Consider the following 19,606-nt stretch of genomic DNA (forward strand, 5'->3'; position numbering starts at 1 on the left):
ATATATTGTTATCAACACAACCCCCATATCAAAATCTCTCCTGGGCGCAATACCAACACTATACACTTCATGTATCGTATGCGATCTGCAAGATATCATATCCGTCAACGAGTCAAATATTCGCGATTTGGACGGCCTGCCTAATATCGGAGCATTCAATCAATACTGCGCGGTGTTTTACCATATATTCCTTCTGTTAGGTAGGCATTATTGCAGTATTGCAGATGTATCGTGTTCGGTGCAATCTCCTAAATATACTATTGTGCTATTGTCTATTTGATATCGCCCTATATAAACAAGCAGCATATATCAAACTATGCCCGAATACTCCAGTTGAGTCCAGCAACCTCTGTCCGGCGTGGAGTGCAAACATTCTCCTTCTCTGAGAACACATATATGAATCTGACGTTCCTACTTTCTAGACGTATCGTACGCGCCTCCCCACTTCAGTTACTCCATTTCTGTGGTGCGATTACTCTGTGTTAGGGAATTCCTTTACACAATCCTATGTATGTTGTATATATACCTGTACTGATCACGCATAATCTACAATGAATTACTCCAGAAAATACCCGTCATCGGACCGCCATTAGGATAACATTATAATAATCATTATAAGTAACTCCTAAATGACATTATTGTAAAGTGATTAGTCCGCGTTTGGCATGCATGATACTTCATGATGAGCTTGCTGGCCTTCTAAGATATATGGCGAGATCTATCGGTCACATTACACTAATTGGAAATACGTCATCCCTAACCAATCGCAAGGTTCAGGTAAGTGGCAAAACAGTCGGTTCTTGAATTTCATTCGCAAAAACTGTCGGTGAGGTATAAGAAACCCACGAGCATATGACTTTAAGTACAAAGCTTTATTGATGAAACGGACGCTATTATATTGATGCGAACGCTCTTATATTCTCGAAATGTTGAATGATGAATGTTGATGCGTATATCTTGCTATATTCGCGCTTGACTACAACAGTTAATTTCCTGGAATCGCGTGATCGTGCGTGTACACTGTACAGTGTACAGTGTACACTGTACATTTTGCGGAAGTCTGCAGTTTGCGGAAAACCGCGCAATGGAAATGTCAATGGAAAAACAGTGTTTGCTGTCGCAGGTCTTTTTGGCGATTTCTCTTCGACATGGTCATTGGTCATGGAGTGACCCGTGGTGTTCCACCCTTCCCTCTATATTGGCTGTAGGTTACTATGTTTTTTACGTATCATTCAACTCTGATAGGTTCTTGTCCATTTGGAATTTCGGTTGCGTCCTCGATGTCGTCCAATTTTTCTGGTTTATTCGTCGGGACTAAACCTCTGTCCTTCATTTTGATCTCTTGCCGCCACTTCATTCTTCTATTCTGGAACCAAATTTTGACCTGAAAAAATATTGTATATAGTGAAACCACGCAGATTTAGTTTTAGTTTTCCTATATAGTGCTGGAATGTAACAAAATCGTTGGCGTCGGCGAAATATTAGTTATTAATCAGCAATGGAATTATATGAAAATAGTTCCCACATGTTTGCATAGTTGCAGTTGTAATGAAGTCTTCATTGGTAGAGTGCCGTGTGGTGAGATTAGTGGTTGGTGTGGCAATGGCCCATTTAGAGTCATATTTACAAATATGCAAATCCAAAAGGGGAGCTGATTAAGTTGACGACTTGTTTCTTATAACGGAGGCTACGTAAGAAGGTACATCCAAAAGTGAAAGTAGGTATAACAGTTACATCAGTAAGAGAAGTTATTTCTTTTGTGCTACAAATTGGTCGTCTCAGCTTCACAATACATACCACACAGTCGGTTCGCGAAGCCCATAGCGCATTGTTTTACTGCGCTGCGATTGCCGCATTGTTTGGCCATAATTTGTGAGGCAGATAGGTTTGTGCCTCCCCTTTTTGAGAATCACTGCCACGATGACAATGGCATTCGATTAATACCAGTTATAAATTCACAACTATTCATGACGAATTGCATTATTACAGGTGAGGCTAGGTTCGTCTGTTACCTCTCCATTCGCCCTATATTTGTAAACAATAATTATGCAAATCGCATGATTTCGGGTGTAAAAATGTTCAAAATTAATCATTCATGAACATCCGTGCAAAAATACCAATTATTATATCATCACTGAAGGTTTTCATAATTTTTCCCCTGATTACAGGTGAGACATTGCCTCACTTAGCTCCCCTGACCGCACGTCCCCGGTGGTAATATCAATCGTAAGTTATTTACTTTTACGGTGATGTTCTGTTTCAATGAATGTAATGAAACTCTCCCTTCCCGTATTATGAAAATGCTTGCATATAATTTATTGATTATCGTCAATATAACAACACTGGTTCGGGGCCCGTCAATCACACTCGGATTGCGTGATAGCCGATATGTATCACGTTTCCACTGAAGGAGCCCGGTCGCATGCAACTGCGTGAAAGGTCGTTCTGAGCTATCATAAATAGATAGGAATTTAATTCTGGCTCTATTTGATATTAAGATATTTCATGATATTCAATGCGTATTTCAAAGCAGTTACTTGATTGCGGTGTGTCACGATAGTATCACGGTATATTCTGATTAAGTTGCCACAGTGGTGGAAGTTTGGTCGCGATTCAGGATTGACTTTCGAAATTATTTCGGGCTTACATCGGGTCGAATGAAGATTCAGAAATATGAAATGCGTACTCCAGATTTTCGGTTCAAATCAAGTTGCAATATCAACCGACCCCTTTAGGCAGCGTTCTGACCCAATGTACTCGGCCCGATCCCACGTTGCCAAGCAATACAATGTTAGTGCATTGTAAAAAGCGAGGCCGCCCCGAAGTATAGATGTAATGGCGTTGTGTCAGTAAGGTTCCGTGGTATCGACGAGTTCACGAGAGACCGTGTTTTCAACGCCTCCCTCGAAAACCCAACGATGGGTCCAGGAAGTCAATTATGGGGGCATGCACGGCGTATAGGCGCATGCAGGAGCTCCAATCTTTTAAGAATAAGTCATTATAAAATGTATGAGTAAGAATCACCAAATATCGTATACCCATTTCAGAATCCCAACGATTGCATTACGCTTTATGGGCCGAAAATGAAACGAGTTCTACGGGTATGCATACCATAGGCTATGCATGTTATTGTTGTGCTATAGTATCTTCAATTCGTGGTGTTTTGGCATCTATGATCCATCCATATGATCCATCCATCTATCTATATCCTTTTCACATCAGGTTGAAGTTTGTTTTGATTATTCCTGAGCTGTGGACTTGTAATACGGCCTAATTTCGTTCTAAGGTTTTGTATAGCGCTCCGTCATGAGGATCCGATGGTGATGAGGAACTCAGGTAGACCCGTTGGTGCTGCAGCGGTGGGCCGTATTACTATACGCTACTCGTGACAGCGTATATATTCATATTCATGATGTGGTATTATAATGTGAAAACGATGAAATTGCCTGATAATTGGTAATCACTAGCTCACGCGGTGTACATAGAACCGTGCGATGAGGTGATAATTACCTCTCATCTTCCTAGTCTCGTCATACGCACCCAACTTCCTCAATCGATTTTGTTTATTGAGTTTGCTAATTCTACGAAAGTTCGGTGCATGGACTCATGGCACTCATTGTCAATAGTTGAGATTGCGGAAATAATTAGCGTCAGATTTACGCGGAAAGTATCACACACAAATAGCAAAAGAATCCTGTTAGCCTGTCCTCATATACCCCCGATAATTATGTTGCATATTGGCTACGGTAAAATATAGTAGATGTACAGTTTTAGCTGCCATCATTGCTATAGTGAACCTTTCCGACCATACGTCATAAACTCATGTACAAATTATGAACTGGTATTAGGTAGATATGTATTATATATATTAGAGCTGGATATGGTATCGGTCTCCAGTCCGATGAATAATTTTCTGCGAGAATTATTTGAAGCGGAATGACCCATCAATTGCTTAAATATATCAGCTCTTACAGCTCTTACAGTCAAATAGGTGAAATTATACTTCTATAGCATAATATGTTAATATCGGACGACTGCGGACATTGCATAAGATCGGCTCTATATTCATAACTACGTTTTGCGACATAGCCTACTACATCATATCTAACATTGTGGATTATATGTGCTGCTTGGCGTATCATAAATGCGCTGATGGTCCTTATCGGCTTTGGTGCGGGTCTTCCAAATTTGAAGCGATCACTCACTGAATAACCCTTCGTCACCGTCAACCCATTGGGCAGCAGATACGATTCCACATTTCATGAAGTTTTGTGGCACGTTGCCAATAATGCGGGTTACTAATCTTACTATAATATCAGAAAATTACCTGAGCGTCAGTGAGATTCAATGACTCTGCTAATTTCCTTCTCTCGGGCTTCGCCACGTACTTCTGTTTCTGGAAACTTTTCTCTAATCCGCGTCTTTGAGATAAACTGTGAATGACACAAGCGACGGTTCCCTTTCGAACCTCAGAAGAATCCAAGATTATATTTTACCTGAACACTGCGCGGTTCCATTTTCGTCTTTTCTTCCCGCCAGAACTACTTCTGGTTAATAAAGGATGACTTATCGAGTGCGAGTCCATGTCGTACAGGGGTCTATGTCCATGTCCATGAAAGCGGAGCTGTGTGTTCCTTTCGAAACCGTCACTCAATGCTTGGATGTTGGATAGAAAAGAATTGCGAATACTGGACATTGGATTCACGTCCATTCTTCCAGGGGACCGTAAAAATGGGACCGAGCCTCGATGGACCCCGTACGGTAGAGCGGGATTTAAGTTTTCTGAAAAATATAACTCATTCAATATCATGCATCCACAATGTCACAAATTCAGTCAATTACTTCTGTCGCGATATGCTTTTTCCCATGTCGATGATGAAAACGGATGTCCCGCGAAATGCACAGGCTTCCAAAGCGAAGCATTCGGCTGTTTCATGGTCTCCGAAACGTCACCCTGACTTTGTTGTTCGCTCGCCCATCTCAGATATGAGCCTGAATTAAATGGCGGATTGTTGTGTTAGCGCGGTATCGATAAATCATGTATTGACGATGACTGAAGCACACTACGTATGTGGCGCTTTTGTTGGCTGTAACATCCGAATCTCGCATAATATGAAGCGTAAGATACAGGCTAATGGTATGGCCCAATTGAGGCGATTCGAATTTATGTAATTTTCCGAGCTTGACTTTTGGTCACTTTTCCCAAGAGATTCACGTCTAATTTGTTCTTAGTACCTTATTACTTACAAACGCAAGTTCTGGAAAATACAAAGCGGACAAAAATGTTCACCGTACTTCTCACAAAACGACAGGAAGCCTGATCGTATCAATACAACTTGTTTGTTTTTTTAAATACTTTCATCGTTTTGAATATGTCTGCAGAGCTTTCGTTTCAAAGATATTATTGAAACTTGATGATATTCATCGCGAAGACTTTATTACCAAAACGACTTCTCTTCAGCATATTGTGTTTGAGTTTCGCCCTCCAGGCTCTTCTAACCCGCTTGCAATATGCACCAGGTCCTTCTATCTAGTATAGCCTAATCTAATGGCGTTGTCTTGAATTCGAATTAGTAAACTTCACCTGGACTTGTTGGCGACAGCGGTGAACTTCGCTTGTGTGTAGTTGATTGTTCGTCGTCGCGATCGCCTTTGGTGCAGTAAAATCCATTTCGTACGCCATGTAAAGGAAGTAACGAAGCGAGTCGAGCATACGGTCCCGAAAAGCCGCCAAGCCCGCTGCCATTTAACATAAAGGGATGATGGCTAGATAGCGAGCCGTCTTTGTGAGATTTTAATCTTTGCATATGTTCATTATTCGGTGTTTCACTCGTATCCTGGAAACTGTGCATCAGATGTCTGTGATAATTTAGCAACATCTGTTGATCTCGCAGTTCAAAAAACTGTTTAGGGATGCCGGGAGGAATGTTTTTACACGTCAGCTTTTCGTAAAGAGTTTTGAACATATCTAGTGAGTCAGTGCTGACGTGAGGCTCATATCGTTCTCGACGGTGTTCGGCGGGGTGAAATGTAGAATCCTTTTTGCAAGATGGATCGTAGCGGTCGTTGCGCTCTTGCGTGAGGCTGAAAGATCGCCGGTACGGAGGCGGGTTAACTTTGATACTGTTTTTACCGCCTAAAATGGCATCAATGCCAAAGTTTAATTTCTTTCCGTGAGAATCATGCTGCTTTTTGCTGGTGATTTGCTCATCGTTTTCTTCGGTGAAAGTACACTCGTGCTTCGATAATTCGGTGCGGGTCGGTGAATTAGAATCGCCTGATGAAGAGCCAGCATCGATTCTGTTTTCGGGCGATGAAAATCCTGGTGATACCCGCGGATTCTGTAGCTCCCGAGTATAGCTCAACTGAAAATAGAGGTCATTTTGTAAGCACTTCTGAAACTTTGGGGTATAATTTGACGTCGGGTTCCCTATCGGAACTCGGCAAATTGGTGCAGTCTTTTCTAATGCTTCCATTACAGAATTTATGACAGCTTTCGGTGAATATTTAACATCACGTATAATGGCACTTGTACTGTTACTATATGGTCATTTGATCGTCTATCAGACCGTATATGTGGTGCTGATAGTTTGAAGCAGTTGAAATCCTTAAAAAGGTACCAATAGCTACACAAGGCTTGTTTGTATCTTGGAAACTTATCACAAAAACGTCAACGCATTAGACCCTACCTGAAATGAACTTCGGCGTCGCTGCCCTGGTACGATCTCGTCACAATCCGAGAGGGAACTCCGGCGAAGCTCGGAGTCATCGCCGGACATTTCACCATTGGCCCAATCCGGAGATTTGCAGTCCTCTTCTGGAGTATTTTGACAGTCAAATACATTGTCCGACGCATTCATATCAATGGACTGAGGCCTTTTTATTGTGAGCTTCTTTTCGTCCGTAAATTCGGATGGAGTGTGATATCTCTGCATCAAGGTTTGGGGTATAGTCCTCGAGGGGTACGGTAGCATTTTCAAGACAGGATATTATTTTATATCTTAGTCTTTGTCTGTTAAGGTACCTGAAAGATCATGAAAATTATACTTTCGAAATCTGTGGTCTAAATAAGCACTGATTTCTGACTTGACAAAAACTGTCGTGCTGAGATTGCAAATGCCTATAATTGGCCGTGTGCGCTGCAATGAAGTCCTACAAGCTATACTGACACGACCATGGATTGTAGTCGGTTGCTTTACCTTCGTAACGGAAATGCGGACTCTATTTTGTAAACCTTTCCCAAGCTTAACTTAACATAAATCAGCTATGTTTTATAGCTGGAATACACTTCCTCGCAAATCAATAGGAACGCGCACGATCCAAACTATTAGGACAATACGTGACAAAACCACGTACCTCCTTCGCGCGGTACAACAACCACGGCTATCCGTTTTATGTCGTGATGAATTGATGTGCATAGTCTTCTTTTTGTATCAATCCTAAGGTTTTGATTTTAGAGCCATTGGCCTACACGATTACTCCGCCATTTGATGAAGTATTTCGTTGTCGTATTGGGCAACCTGTGTACTGATAAATATATATCTATAATAATTTAAAATATATATCTATTCTGAGATCTTGAAAATTGGTAGTTAGAAATCATTTTTTATTGACACCAATCCGTGAATTAAAAATCTTCTTACTGAAAGTGTTTAGACCTTGTAAAAGTTCAGTCTATCGCCAGAAACCCGATGGTTTGTTTACGATATCATTCCAAATTTGCTACAACAACTAATACCTGTGTCACCTTAATAATATCGACCTAAACGAAAATATTTCCATCTCATATGACTAGTTTCGATTATATATCTATATGTTGAATTGAACATCGCCCTTTCAGTATGAACATTTTTTCTGGCATGAAATATTAGCCACCATTTCATACCGCACTCATTCATCATAATGCGCATGGAATGAAGTGACATATATTATAAAGCGCGCTCTCGCCATTTTGTATTCTCTCAATTAAATTCGCGGCTTTCTCTTTGATTAAAAAAGAGATTTTTCTATTTGTGTTTATGGCTTATAATTTGTGTTTCTTCTCGTGCAGTACTCATTTGTCATTTTTCACTTCACATCGTGCACGGAAGAGCTTGCAGATTTTTGTTATAAAATTCCACCGCCCTTTGAATGCAATATACTTGCCAAATCCATCCTCAAGAACACTACGCGGTACACCTCTGATAATATTAAGAATAATTATAATTGTCTGTGCCAGGTGATAACTCTTCCGGTGACGAATAATTCGGTGATCGGTTAAGAGGTGAAGGCATGCGTTGATTGCATAGCTGAAGAGAATCTTTTTGTGAGCATATGGTATTTTTTTTGCTTGTGGTATTCATGGTGTTTGTCGACTACAATGGTCATTTATACCAGGTCGATATTCTTTATTTTTTATTCCGTAGCTGCCGACTTGTAGTTTGGTCCGCTCCTAGGCTTTTCACTCTCAATCCGAAATCTAGTGGGAAACTAATTATAAAGTCGATGAAATCCGCATTTGGTCCAATTCCGAGTTTATGCCTATACATTAGAGGTGTTCAAAATGACTTTTTTCCTCAAATTGTACTGGCTACTTGATAAAATTGTTAGGTTACCTAATTCAAGGCTGCATACCAAGTTTGGTTCAATTCCAACCGATAGCCGCATTGCTATGCGAGAGAAGAAAGTTATTTATTATGTAAAAATGAATAAAGGACTTTTCAAAATTCTCTGTTCACCCCATGAAATTGTTATGTTGTCTATAGAAACGATGCTCACCAAATTTGGCTCAATTTTAAAATAGTATTTACGGTGGTAAATTCTTTAATTATTTATGATAGTTCTGCCCACCGGTAATACTCTGATTTGAAGGCTCAAATTTTGAACATCAATAACGTCGTTTCTACTGGTTCAAATTGAGTCAAATTCGTTGAGCATCGTTGTTTCAGACAATCTAACAGTTTCATGGAGTAGTTGGTAAAATTAAAAAATATATATATTTATTTTTGTTAGATAGATCCAAAACTTTTTCTCTTATAGCTATGCCACGATAGGTTGGAATTGAGTCAAAATTGGTGTGCAGCGTTTTCTTTTTTAGGTAACCTAACAATTTTATCAAGTAACCAGTACAATTTGAAAGAAAAAGTTATTTTGAACACCCCTACTATACAGAGTTTACCGAGCCGAATGAATTTATTGAAGTTCTGAACAGGTTCGGTTTTATAAAATATATCACCGAAATAGCTAACTATAATTGAAGATCGCTAAGTATCAATTGGTATAGTGTTCCGGTCTTTGCCTTAACCAAGCCATTCACACTTTCGTTGGGAATTATGCATCAATCATTGGATCGAAAATATTACATTATTGCCGAATTGAAAAAATAGGTCTGTGTGACAATGTAATTTTCGCTCAACAGCTTGAAACTTCAACCCTGGGGTCTCCGTTATCCCTTCTTGCGTATTTTTACCATCACGACTCGACATAAATTATATTGCGAAATCGTTGCATTAAAATCTTCCAAGGCTCAAAGTACCATGCAAAATAAAAGAGTTCTGTCCAACATATCATCGAATGGTTGAATATCAACCATTGCAAACAATAATTACGAGTCACGAGAGACACGATTGGCATATAAAGTTATGCATGGTACCCTTGCAATGTGCTCATAATTCACTGCCAAAAGAGGTGATAACGATCTCATTACGATCACACACTAGCGGTGAATTGCATTACCGTCCCGAACTTTAATTTACATCAAAACCCAATGAAAGCATATCATATGTCTCTTTGTTAGGCGGGAAAAATCCGGATATGGCAAAAGTCTTTCCTTCCTTATTTGAGTTCGCCCGATAACCCTATTACCTGGGTTACTAATAGAGCAATTTTATCGACGCATATCCGTGATTACAGGTTAATACCTCCTGGGTGTGACATAATAATGCGTATATCGTAGCACTGCGATAGCGAATATTAGCAGTCTCCTCTCCACAAATTTCAACCTAAACCGATAAGCGTTCATCATCTCAAAGTTCAACAGTTGAAAAATTACGTGTTTTGCGGTAAACACACTGCATCGATTTATTTAGGCCTACTTCATGCACATTAGGGCTGTTCAAAAATAACTTTTTCTTACGGATTCCAGCCATTCACTGATTAAATTGTCAGGTTACCCTAAAAAACGCTGCACACCAAATTTCGTTCGATTCTAACAAGTGTAGGACTCCGCAGCTCCAATTAAAATTTTTAATTTATTATGGAAAATTAAAAAAAAAAATTTCCAGATTTTTCTACCAACCCCATGAAATTGTTGAGCTGTCTTCAAAGACGTTGCAAAACAAATTTGAGTCAATTCCGACCAGTAGAAGCGGAGTTATGTGACTTTTTCGTTGATAAATCGCGGATTATCCACCGATCAAGGATAATCCGAGGAATATCATCGAAAAACTCACATAACTTCGCTTCTACTGGTCGGAATTGACTCAAATTTGTTTTGCAACGTCTTTGAAGACAGCTCAACAATTTCATGGGGTTGGTAGAAAAATTTGGAAATTTTTTTTTTAATTTTCCATAATAAATTAAAAATTTTAATTGGAGCTGCGGAGTCCTACACTTGTTAGAATCGAACGAAATTTGGTGTGCAGCGTTTTTTAGGGTAACCTGACAATTTAATCAGTGAATGGCTGGAATCCGAAAGAAAAAGTTATTTTTGAACAGCCCTAACGCACATGCACACATCCTCAATATTCAAGTATTCGGATCGTACTTTATGCAAAAATAAATACCTCCGAGTCGTTGACTAATGCGAAATTGTGTCCGGAAGATGTTTAGCATCGGGATATATATATGACGCCATATATGGCCGTAAAGATATCGGTGCGTGCAATGTGTATGTGCTTTCATCGACTGGCATAATAATGTTAGCGCCAGTATTTAGATATCAACCAGTATAAGTATCAGCGAAAACCTCAAAATATATGTCAGTAAACTAAAATAATTAGTATGCTTGGTCTCGATAGGCTGAAATTATACTTCACTCGATGATTCTTTGATTTCTGCCTTAGCTATGAAATTTAGAATCGTTCATCTTTGTTTGCTGGGTTTTGTTCCTGCACTTGGGTTCATTTGGTCTCTCTGACTCTGTTAATACCACCTCCATCTGTAATACGGATATAGCGTAATCTATGTCAAAATTCCATAGTTCATAGGCTTTCGTTAATTTATCGATATAACCAATAACCATTGTGTATTGGGCGTCCGTGGATGTGGCGGAAGTGTATTATCTTGATTACGGTAGTTGATTGACAACATTACCATAAATATAAACAGACAGCCAAACGATCGTGTATCATCAAGTTTTGATGGCTGTCTCATCATCTAATAAAATAGGGAAGTCGATAGTGACACCTTCATCAAACGACAGCGGGTGGTGCTTGCATACAGAAATGCAGATTCCTGCTCCATTACTGATAATATATCGCCTATTACATTTTATTATTCATTCTCCTATTACCACATCAAGGCAGGTCGTTGAAATCGGTGTGCTGCAGTGAAAACTGCAGTGCGTGGATGGCGTCATCTGGCGGTGATATTTCGCTCAGCTTATGTGACAATATTATACTCACTCGCTGCATATATGCAATGATAATATATTTGTTGTGTCAGTTTATAGGAAATAAATTTCCGAGCAGTCATATCAAAAATTTATCGTATTTTCTGGTGTATAAATGAAATCGGTATTACGTAAATTTACAATTATTTTTAGTTTGTGAGACTTCGGCCGTAGTGCATGCTCAATGCTCATTGCTCATGTGGTCTTGGAAGGATTGAAGGTCGAAATTGAAATTCAGAAATGCACAAATATCAACTCTGCGCGTTAGCCATTGTCGCTTCAGGGGATTGGCTGTGAGGAGGTAGCAAAATATAAATAAAACTGAAATTTAGATTCACCTATAGACAGAGGGGGTCAAAGTAGTCACTGTCGTTTCTCAAGTAAAAGTAGAAGTAACGCGGAAATTTCTACTCAAGTAGAAGTGGCGGTTGACAAATAACTAAGTAGGTATTCTACGCCTATTTTAGCCTAAAAAATGAAAACTGTCAAGTAGAAGTAGAAGTAGTCTAAAATCAAAACTACTTAATAAGTAGTGCGAGCAGGCAAAATCTACTTCAAGTACTTCAAAAAGTAGAAGTACTTCGTTACTGACCCCCTTTGCCTATAGATAGGTAGGCTACATCGTCAGCTACGGTATTTTGAGGAATAACCCTACTTTGCCTAACAGAATATACATGACTTGACGAATTAAAATGGTGGAAACGCGAGATATGTCACGGAAATCTGGCTCACGAATTATCGCACGAGAACGTGACGCTTGTGGGCGCAAAAACAAATTATTTTTGAGGATGAGAACGTGTAGGCCTATTTGCCCGTCTAGCCGTGTGAAGATGAAATGTTTGTCGCATATTGAATAGGAAACTGTAACACAGACCTGGGCAAACTGCGGCCCACGGAGCCATTCTGTGCGGCCCGCGAAAGGTTGTTTGAAATTCAAAACATAAAACCTACTTTTGAATGTTGTTGTGTGAACTAAAACCACAGGCTGTATAAACTGAACAACAAATTGGTTTACTTTGAAACCTGTTCAATAATAATAATATTTCACGAATCCACGATTACGATTCCTACGTAGGCTATACCTGGCATGCGTAATCACATTGAAAATAAAGTCAACGTAGCAAAGTATGAGTAGCATGCGGCCCCGTACAAGCCTTCTTGCGGCTCTCACTGATTTTACTTCTACCTGTAGGTCTACTGGTGATATAGACTTCTATAGATGTTTTTCTGTGACGAGCTAATGCTCATACAATGTTATTAGCATCGAGATAAGCCAAGCGTAAATAGCAGTAGGCTCAATATACTACTCCGCGTATATATTCCCGGGCAATGTAAGTCCATAATGAATGGAAAACATGTGAATTTACCATATTCCAGCCATATAGCTGGATGTAAATCAGGTAAGCGGCACTTTCAGGTATCAAATTTTACTTTGAAAATAAGTCAAATGCACAATTGCACCATCACATAAATGCTTATGGTCGTGGTCGTACATCCCCGCAGCAGGCGAGTATTGTAATGGGTTTTGTTTTCATACCAGCTTTCTGATATTTATTGGGGTGGTACACGAAAACAGAATCCACAGTAGGCTACTTACCTATGAAATACTGTGTCCCCATCAGAATTTGTGTGTTTGATTGATCGGCACACGTTGCAATGGCGCCAAAACATAATTCGAATCCTGAAAGTGACGTTTACCTGATTTACAACCTACGCTAGAATGAAAATCGGCAAAATGCAATATTTTCTTTCTTATCCTGTAGTTATGTTACGCACTTACAATTCTAAAATCACCGATGTAGAGTATATATGTACAATGTAGATAATACACATGCTTTAAAATGGCCGGGAAGCATTTTCACGCGGCTTCATACGTACTCTGAAGTTCGAGATGCGGCTCCGACATCAATAAAGGTTGGGAAACACTGGTTTAGAGCACTGAATATTTGTATACTGGAGTCTGGGGTAAACCGGTCGTTTTAGTTTGTGCCGAGCAGGTCGCCGAGATTGAGGATTTAGTGCACGCCTTCTCAAACTAGGGGTCGTGAACGCATCTGAAGGAGGCGCGAAGCCTCAGTGAAATAAATAAAAAATCGCGCTCATCGCGTGATTCACCCCCAGCTAGTGGTTATTGTTCTGCGTATTGTCCGACTTTGATATTTGAGAATTCTCTCAGCAACAGCTATAAACCTTTCATGATATCAAACTGTCTATTGAGACTGCTAGTATACTGATGTTTCTCCTTAATAACATTTTGTGATGTCACGATAAGGGAGGTGGTGTCTAAAAAAGTTTGAGAATCACTGTTTTAGTGTCTTAATAGAATAACGTGGATAGAGGTTTAAAGAGAGCTAAAAACGCATCATTAACTTTTCTTCGAATCATGACGGTAAATAGATATTTTTTTAAATAAACCGTCCCTTCCTCATTACCTAACATCAACACATTCACTGAGCAGCTTTTATTAACAATGTAATTTAGAAATAAAATCTAAATGCGCTGGAGAATATAGCTAAAAAAATTCACTCGGCCCACCAACGTATTTTCTACTTCTGATTTAGCCCGCGGGGAAAATAATTGCCCACCCCTGCTGTAACATATAGAAATCCTTCGCGGCCCACCTGAAATAGCCTCTCGACCCACCTGCTGGGAAGCACTGTTCTAAGCCATTTCTGATCTTTCGTCTGGAGAACATAGGCTATCATGTTGAAGTTTAAAACCGATTGCAATATCGCGTCTATTTTCGGGAAAGAAAATTACAGTATATAGCATTTTTACGATCAGTCAGTTAACACCGTGTCCGATACAACTTCTCCGTATTGATCAGCATCTAGACTTGTAATCCTTGTAATCCGGGGAGTTCGCCATGCCATATGACATTTTCTGTGGGGGTGTTCGAGTAAATAGAAGATTAGAATCACTTTTCCATTGCAAAACTAGTATTTTGATCTTATGATACTGTCGAATGCTTATGCTGTCGAAAATATATATCTCCTTGGATGCATCAATATGAATCAAGGTCTCTGCACCTTCCGCATAGCTCAATTTGCGGCTTTTGGCAGTCCATGCAAACGTATTTTGATTGTTTTCACAACTGCATACTTACTTACTTACTTACTTGAGTAGATTCAAAGCAAGCCGATTCTACTTCTACTAGAAGTAGTTTTAGATTACTTTTACTATACTTTTAATCATACTCGAGTTGAGTTTCTGCGTCGCTACCCTATATCGTTGGGTTATATTTTTCATCTGAACAAGTCACACACACAATGTACAATGCGATAACACACAATGCGATGTCATGAACAGATGTAGGAGGATGTCGAACGACACGCATCAGTAGCGATCCTTTACTCTAACATCCACCTCGGCCTATAGTGCCCGATGTCACAGTTCTTCTCGACGTTGATCTTTTCGAAGCCGCGGCCCTTTCTTCTAGTTCTTACCATTCGTTGTGAGAACTATGTTTCGTCGGGTCTTTTTCTGGGCTTTTTTGTCGCCGTAAGAACTTCTACTCCTACTCAGTAGCTTATATTTGACTATACTATCTGACCACCTCTGCTTGATTCATTTCCCCTCGTCTTCACCTCTAATCTAAAGTTTTAGCAGCAAATTCGGAGAAGTTTGCCTTCTGTTGTAGTCAATGTAGTGTAAGCTGAGGCTGAAGCATAGGCGTAGCCAGAGGGGACCACAGGAGTCATGCCTCCCTCATAAATTAACATGATGTATAAGAGTGTTTTAGGAAAAATATGTTCAGCTTGAAAGTTTTCTTCGCGCTTCGCGTGGTTCAGGGTCGCTAGTTTTCCTGATCTTAATGTGCAGTGCATGGATACCCACTCCCGAATACAAAGACGCATAATTTACAGAATTGAGTCCGATCGTATTCACAGTTATGAGAGAACGGTATGCATTCATGGTCTTGGGATGCTTTAGTCTAGGGTCATGCAGCCTGCAAGTCCGGACTGTTAGGCACCGGCACTTTGGCGTCGATCCATGTCGCCCTAAGAACACGTCAATACATATATACTTTCAGCGAACATGCGACTCTCGCGAAGTGATCTCTCAGAAAAATGATCACCGCACGTTGGTTGGTCGAAGCCTTCGATATTGGTATGTCCAGGCTCAGATTGATTGGCGGATATCCCGAGAAGTATAAACGGAGAACTCAAATAACTCCGCCTCTACTTGTTGAAAACAGCTCAACAATTCCATGGGTTTTTGACAAAAAAATTTAAATTTCCCTAATAAATTAATATGTTTAATTGAATCTGCGGAGTCTTATACTTATTAGAATTGAACCAAATTTGGTGTGCAGCTTTTTTAGGGTAACCTAACAAATTAATCAGTGAATGGCAGTAATCCAGAATAAAAGTTATTTTTGAACTGCCCGAATGCACACTGACGTCTCATAACATTAGTACTTGTGAGATGATACGCACTTGTGCGGATGAAAAAAATTGCAATTCTGTTTTTCGGTTGGTATGTGGATGAAATGTTTGCCAACAAATAAGTGCGGATATTACTCAATAAGGCTGAAACGCACTTATATTAGGGTTTCAGTGCGTGGTAAGCCAACAAATATAAGCAGATAAGTCCTGGGAGTCGCCGTCGCCTAATCCACCTCGTTCGTGAATCTTGTATTACACCGGGCATAATTCGCTATGGAAAGGGTGTGTGTGTCTGTCTGTGAAATTTAGCCTGTTCAACAACTAACAATAATGAAGTGTGAGGGTAACGATGCAATGGCCTACAGAAGGGGGAGTCTAGGTGTCGCCAAAAATGGTACTGATCAATTATGCGAGGGCCTAGAGAACTCATATATTTTTCCCCATCTCAAATTCTTTCTATAGCTGCGCCACTGACCCGAAGCTACACGAGAACCATATGAATAGTCTTAACCGTGTGATATGAACAATTATGGATGAAAATGAACAAATATTGCTCAAGCTTTACATTTATACGTTTCGAAGTCACCACTTGATATTACATAGGCTATATGCAATGTATGCACGTACCCGATACGCATTCATTTCCTTTAAAAAAATTCGCGCTTCCCTTCGTGCCACTATAAATGTATACACTCAGTTTTCATTGCATTAATATTAGCAAATTGGCGTTGTTCATGAATCGATCACGTATGCCGGAGTTTGTTCACTACGGAAAGGGTAGATATATGTGTGTGTGTGATGTGTATACTGTAAAGTGTATTCCGTATAGGATATGAATCGTATACAGGGTTGTAATCAAGTCACACGGCTCCGAGTCACAGGTCAATTTCACTATTACAGTTTTGACTCGAGTCAAGTCGAGGCATTTTCAATTCGGCACCGAGTCACGACCGAGTCCAAGTCAGCGAGTAGAGGGTCGAGTATAGTCCGAGTCATGGTATTATGACTCGAGTCCGAGTCCAAGTCATTGTGTTAACTGCTCAGTTTGCAGTTAAAGTCTTGTTAAACCCACTTTTTATAACTCTGTTTTGTGATATCGAGTGGTTAGCATTTATAATATACTAATTTCCCTCACTGTTAGCATTTTCTGGTAGCACGTAGCCTACATTTTACGGTACCAGTACCAAATAGACGAAATCTCAATAGTGTGGCTACTTTAGTATTCTTCGAAATTACAATAAAATGTCGGTCTTGACAGTCGGAGTCGCGAGTCATATGACTTATTGATTCGAGTAATGCGTCGAGTGATTTTCGTATTTTGAGAAAATCACTCGAGTCAAGTCGAGTCATCAGAAAATCGTGACTCGAGTCGAGTCATGACTCGAGTCATTAGAACCCTGATCGTGTGTATAAAGGGTAGTAATGAAATTGTTCTCATATCAGTGGTGGCCGCAGGGCCGTAACAGCACTTCGTCAGCCCCCCCTAAAACGTTGGCCGTGGGGCCCCCATAGGGTGATAAACCTAACTTTTGGGGGGCTTCGCCCCCCAGACCCCCCTTTGGCTATCCGCTTTTTGACGCTATTTCACATCTGCATTGGGTGTCCGTTTAGTGAATCAGCTTTTCCCGCCTAGACGCGCGAAGCGCGAAAAATTCCAGAAAATCATGATTGAATCGGGCAATATGATCGGGATCAATTACATATATATTGCTATCAATTTTGATCCCCTGCTCACGTAATCAGATTTACCGGTAGAGCTGAGCGAGGTATGTTTTAAAACGTAGGACCGCCCAATAATAATTTATAGACATCTTCGGGCGTATACCCGTTGGCAGGAACGAAACAGCACTTCTTCAGCCCCGCCCCCCACAAAAACTTGGGCTTGGGGGTCTCATAGGGTGATAAACCGACCCCCTCATCACAGTGTTCGCTTTTGCCACGAAATTAGCTGCACTGTTTAGTGAGCCAGCTCGAAGCGCGAAAATTTTCGATAATTCATGATACAATCGGTCAATAAGATCGGGAATTGCAAATATATTGCTATCAATATCTTGTCCTCTCTGCTCACGTTATCAGATTTACCGGAAACTGTAGGGCCCGTAAATAATAATTAAACATCTTCGGGCGGGAAGACCAGTTGGTATGACTTCGTTACATGATTTTATTTCGTGACCTCCTGTCTGCTATATCAAAAATATAGAATCGCTCAAACGTACTAAACTAAAAGACGCACACGATTTCAAATTGGTATTTCTTCACAGGCATATATTTTTTTCCTGCTGGATGATATTTGTCTTCTGAGGTTCAGATTGCCAAGACAGGAAGCAACATATGGCGCCTGTCATTTAGGCACCTATGGACAACAGTGTTGGGATGACTCGAGTCACCTTTTTCGCATGACTTGACTTGACTCGAGTCACTTTGCTATAATGACTTGACTTGACTTGACTCGGCGCATCAGAAATGTGAATTGATTCGTGACTCGGAGCAAAATTCACGAGTCAATTTCAAGTCATCAAGTGATCGTTGTCGATAAAAATCACTTTATCTTGCATATGATCGAATTGTTCGCGAAACGCTGATGTAACCCGTGAGAGCGACCAATAATTCAATGATCGTGCGTTTTACTGCGCCTCCATTGTTCTCTCACAAACAAATTGACCGCAAACGAAGTGATCGAGGCTTACAGTTTACGCTGTCGTAAACTAGCATAGTGAAGTAACCTTATAGCAAAATTTCTGTTCCATGTTCTTACATCAACAAAACCTCTTGTTTTAATGAAATTGAATTCGAATATAGTTTATACATAGTCGATCCCCAACCATTGGCGCAGGCTCGAATTGTACCATATCAATTTGTAAATGGGTAATGTATTGCATATTATCAATTCGTTTCTCTATTCTCTATTTTGGCTGGTAACTATAAACTGAGGCTATGCAATTACTTACGTAGTTTGCAGTTCTACGTATATTTGAACGATACAGCGCCTTCTTGCGTGTATATTTAAGTCTGTATTAGTTCATCGCTTCAAAATTATTGACCACTCAATCTGTATTTCTGACAGCTAGCAAAATGCAATGAAGTAATCAAGCCTCATACTTCGAAAAGGCAACTTGACTTGAATTGTGACTTGACTCGTGACTTGACTTGACTTGACTCGACTTGACTCGAGTCACCTCCAAAAATCGAGTGACTTGACTTGACTCGAGTCACCTTCGAAAATCGATTGACTTGACTTGACTCGAGTCAAAATGTGCATTGACTCGAAATGACTCGTGACTCGAAGGTTTTTTTGTATATATAACGAAGTTTTCGGTCTGCGTAAGGGCAGTCCGTTTCGGCCAAGCTTTTCGCGCTGCCGATCGTTCTGGCACACTTCTTGGAGTCGCATGTAATAAGTCCTAAATCGTTATATATCTTGGTGCGTAGTGGCGTGTCAATGGCCAACGCTGATATGTCCATTGCTATAAATTTTGCGTGTTTTTTCTTGGGGGAAGAGTACCAAATAATCAAGATATTTGGCAACTTTAAATCGCGCGCTTCGCGAAAAATTTTGGAAAAAATTGCATAAATTTTCAAAAAATACTCTATAATTTATGCTAATTCACAAAATAATTTGGGGCCCCTT

The 19,606-nt window shown here is 40.1% G+C and overlaps 1 protein-coding gene across 1 annotated transcript in view; it reads right to left on the reverse strand.

Moving 5' to 3' along the window:
* Positions 1-853: 853 nt before the first annotated feature.
* Positions 854-19,606, reverse strand: part of LOC145440300 (uncharacterized) — an 84,946-nt gene continuing 66,193 nt past the window's right edge. Inside the window, exons 2-7 of the mRNA XM_080317868.1 lie at positions 6,690-7,024; positions 5,585-6,365; positions 4,843-4,992; positions 4,497-4,782; positions 4,328-4,433; positions 854-1,384 (exon numbers count right to left, since the gene is read on the reverse strand). Coding sequence (XP_080173994.1) covers positions 1,229-1,384; positions 4,328-4,433; positions 4,497-4,782; positions 4,843-4,992; positions 5,585-6,365; positions 6,690-6,974 — 1,764 coding nt within the window. The 5' untranslated portion in view covers positions 6,975-7,024 and the 3' untranslated portion in view covers positions 854-1,228. The remainder of the gene's footprint in view (positions 1,385-4,327; positions 4,434-4,496; positions 4,783-4,842; positions 4,993-5,584; positions 6,366-6,689; positions 7,025-19,606) is intronic.

This window comes from Botryllus schlosseri, chromosome 6 (genome assembly GCF_051294905.1).
Source record: "Botryllus schlosseri isolate E-star chromosome 6, Bs_hap1, whole genome shotgun sequence".
Taxonomy (NCBI): Eukaryota; Metazoa; Chordata; class Ascidiacea; order Stolidobranchia; family Styelidae; genus Botryllus; species Botryllus schlosseri.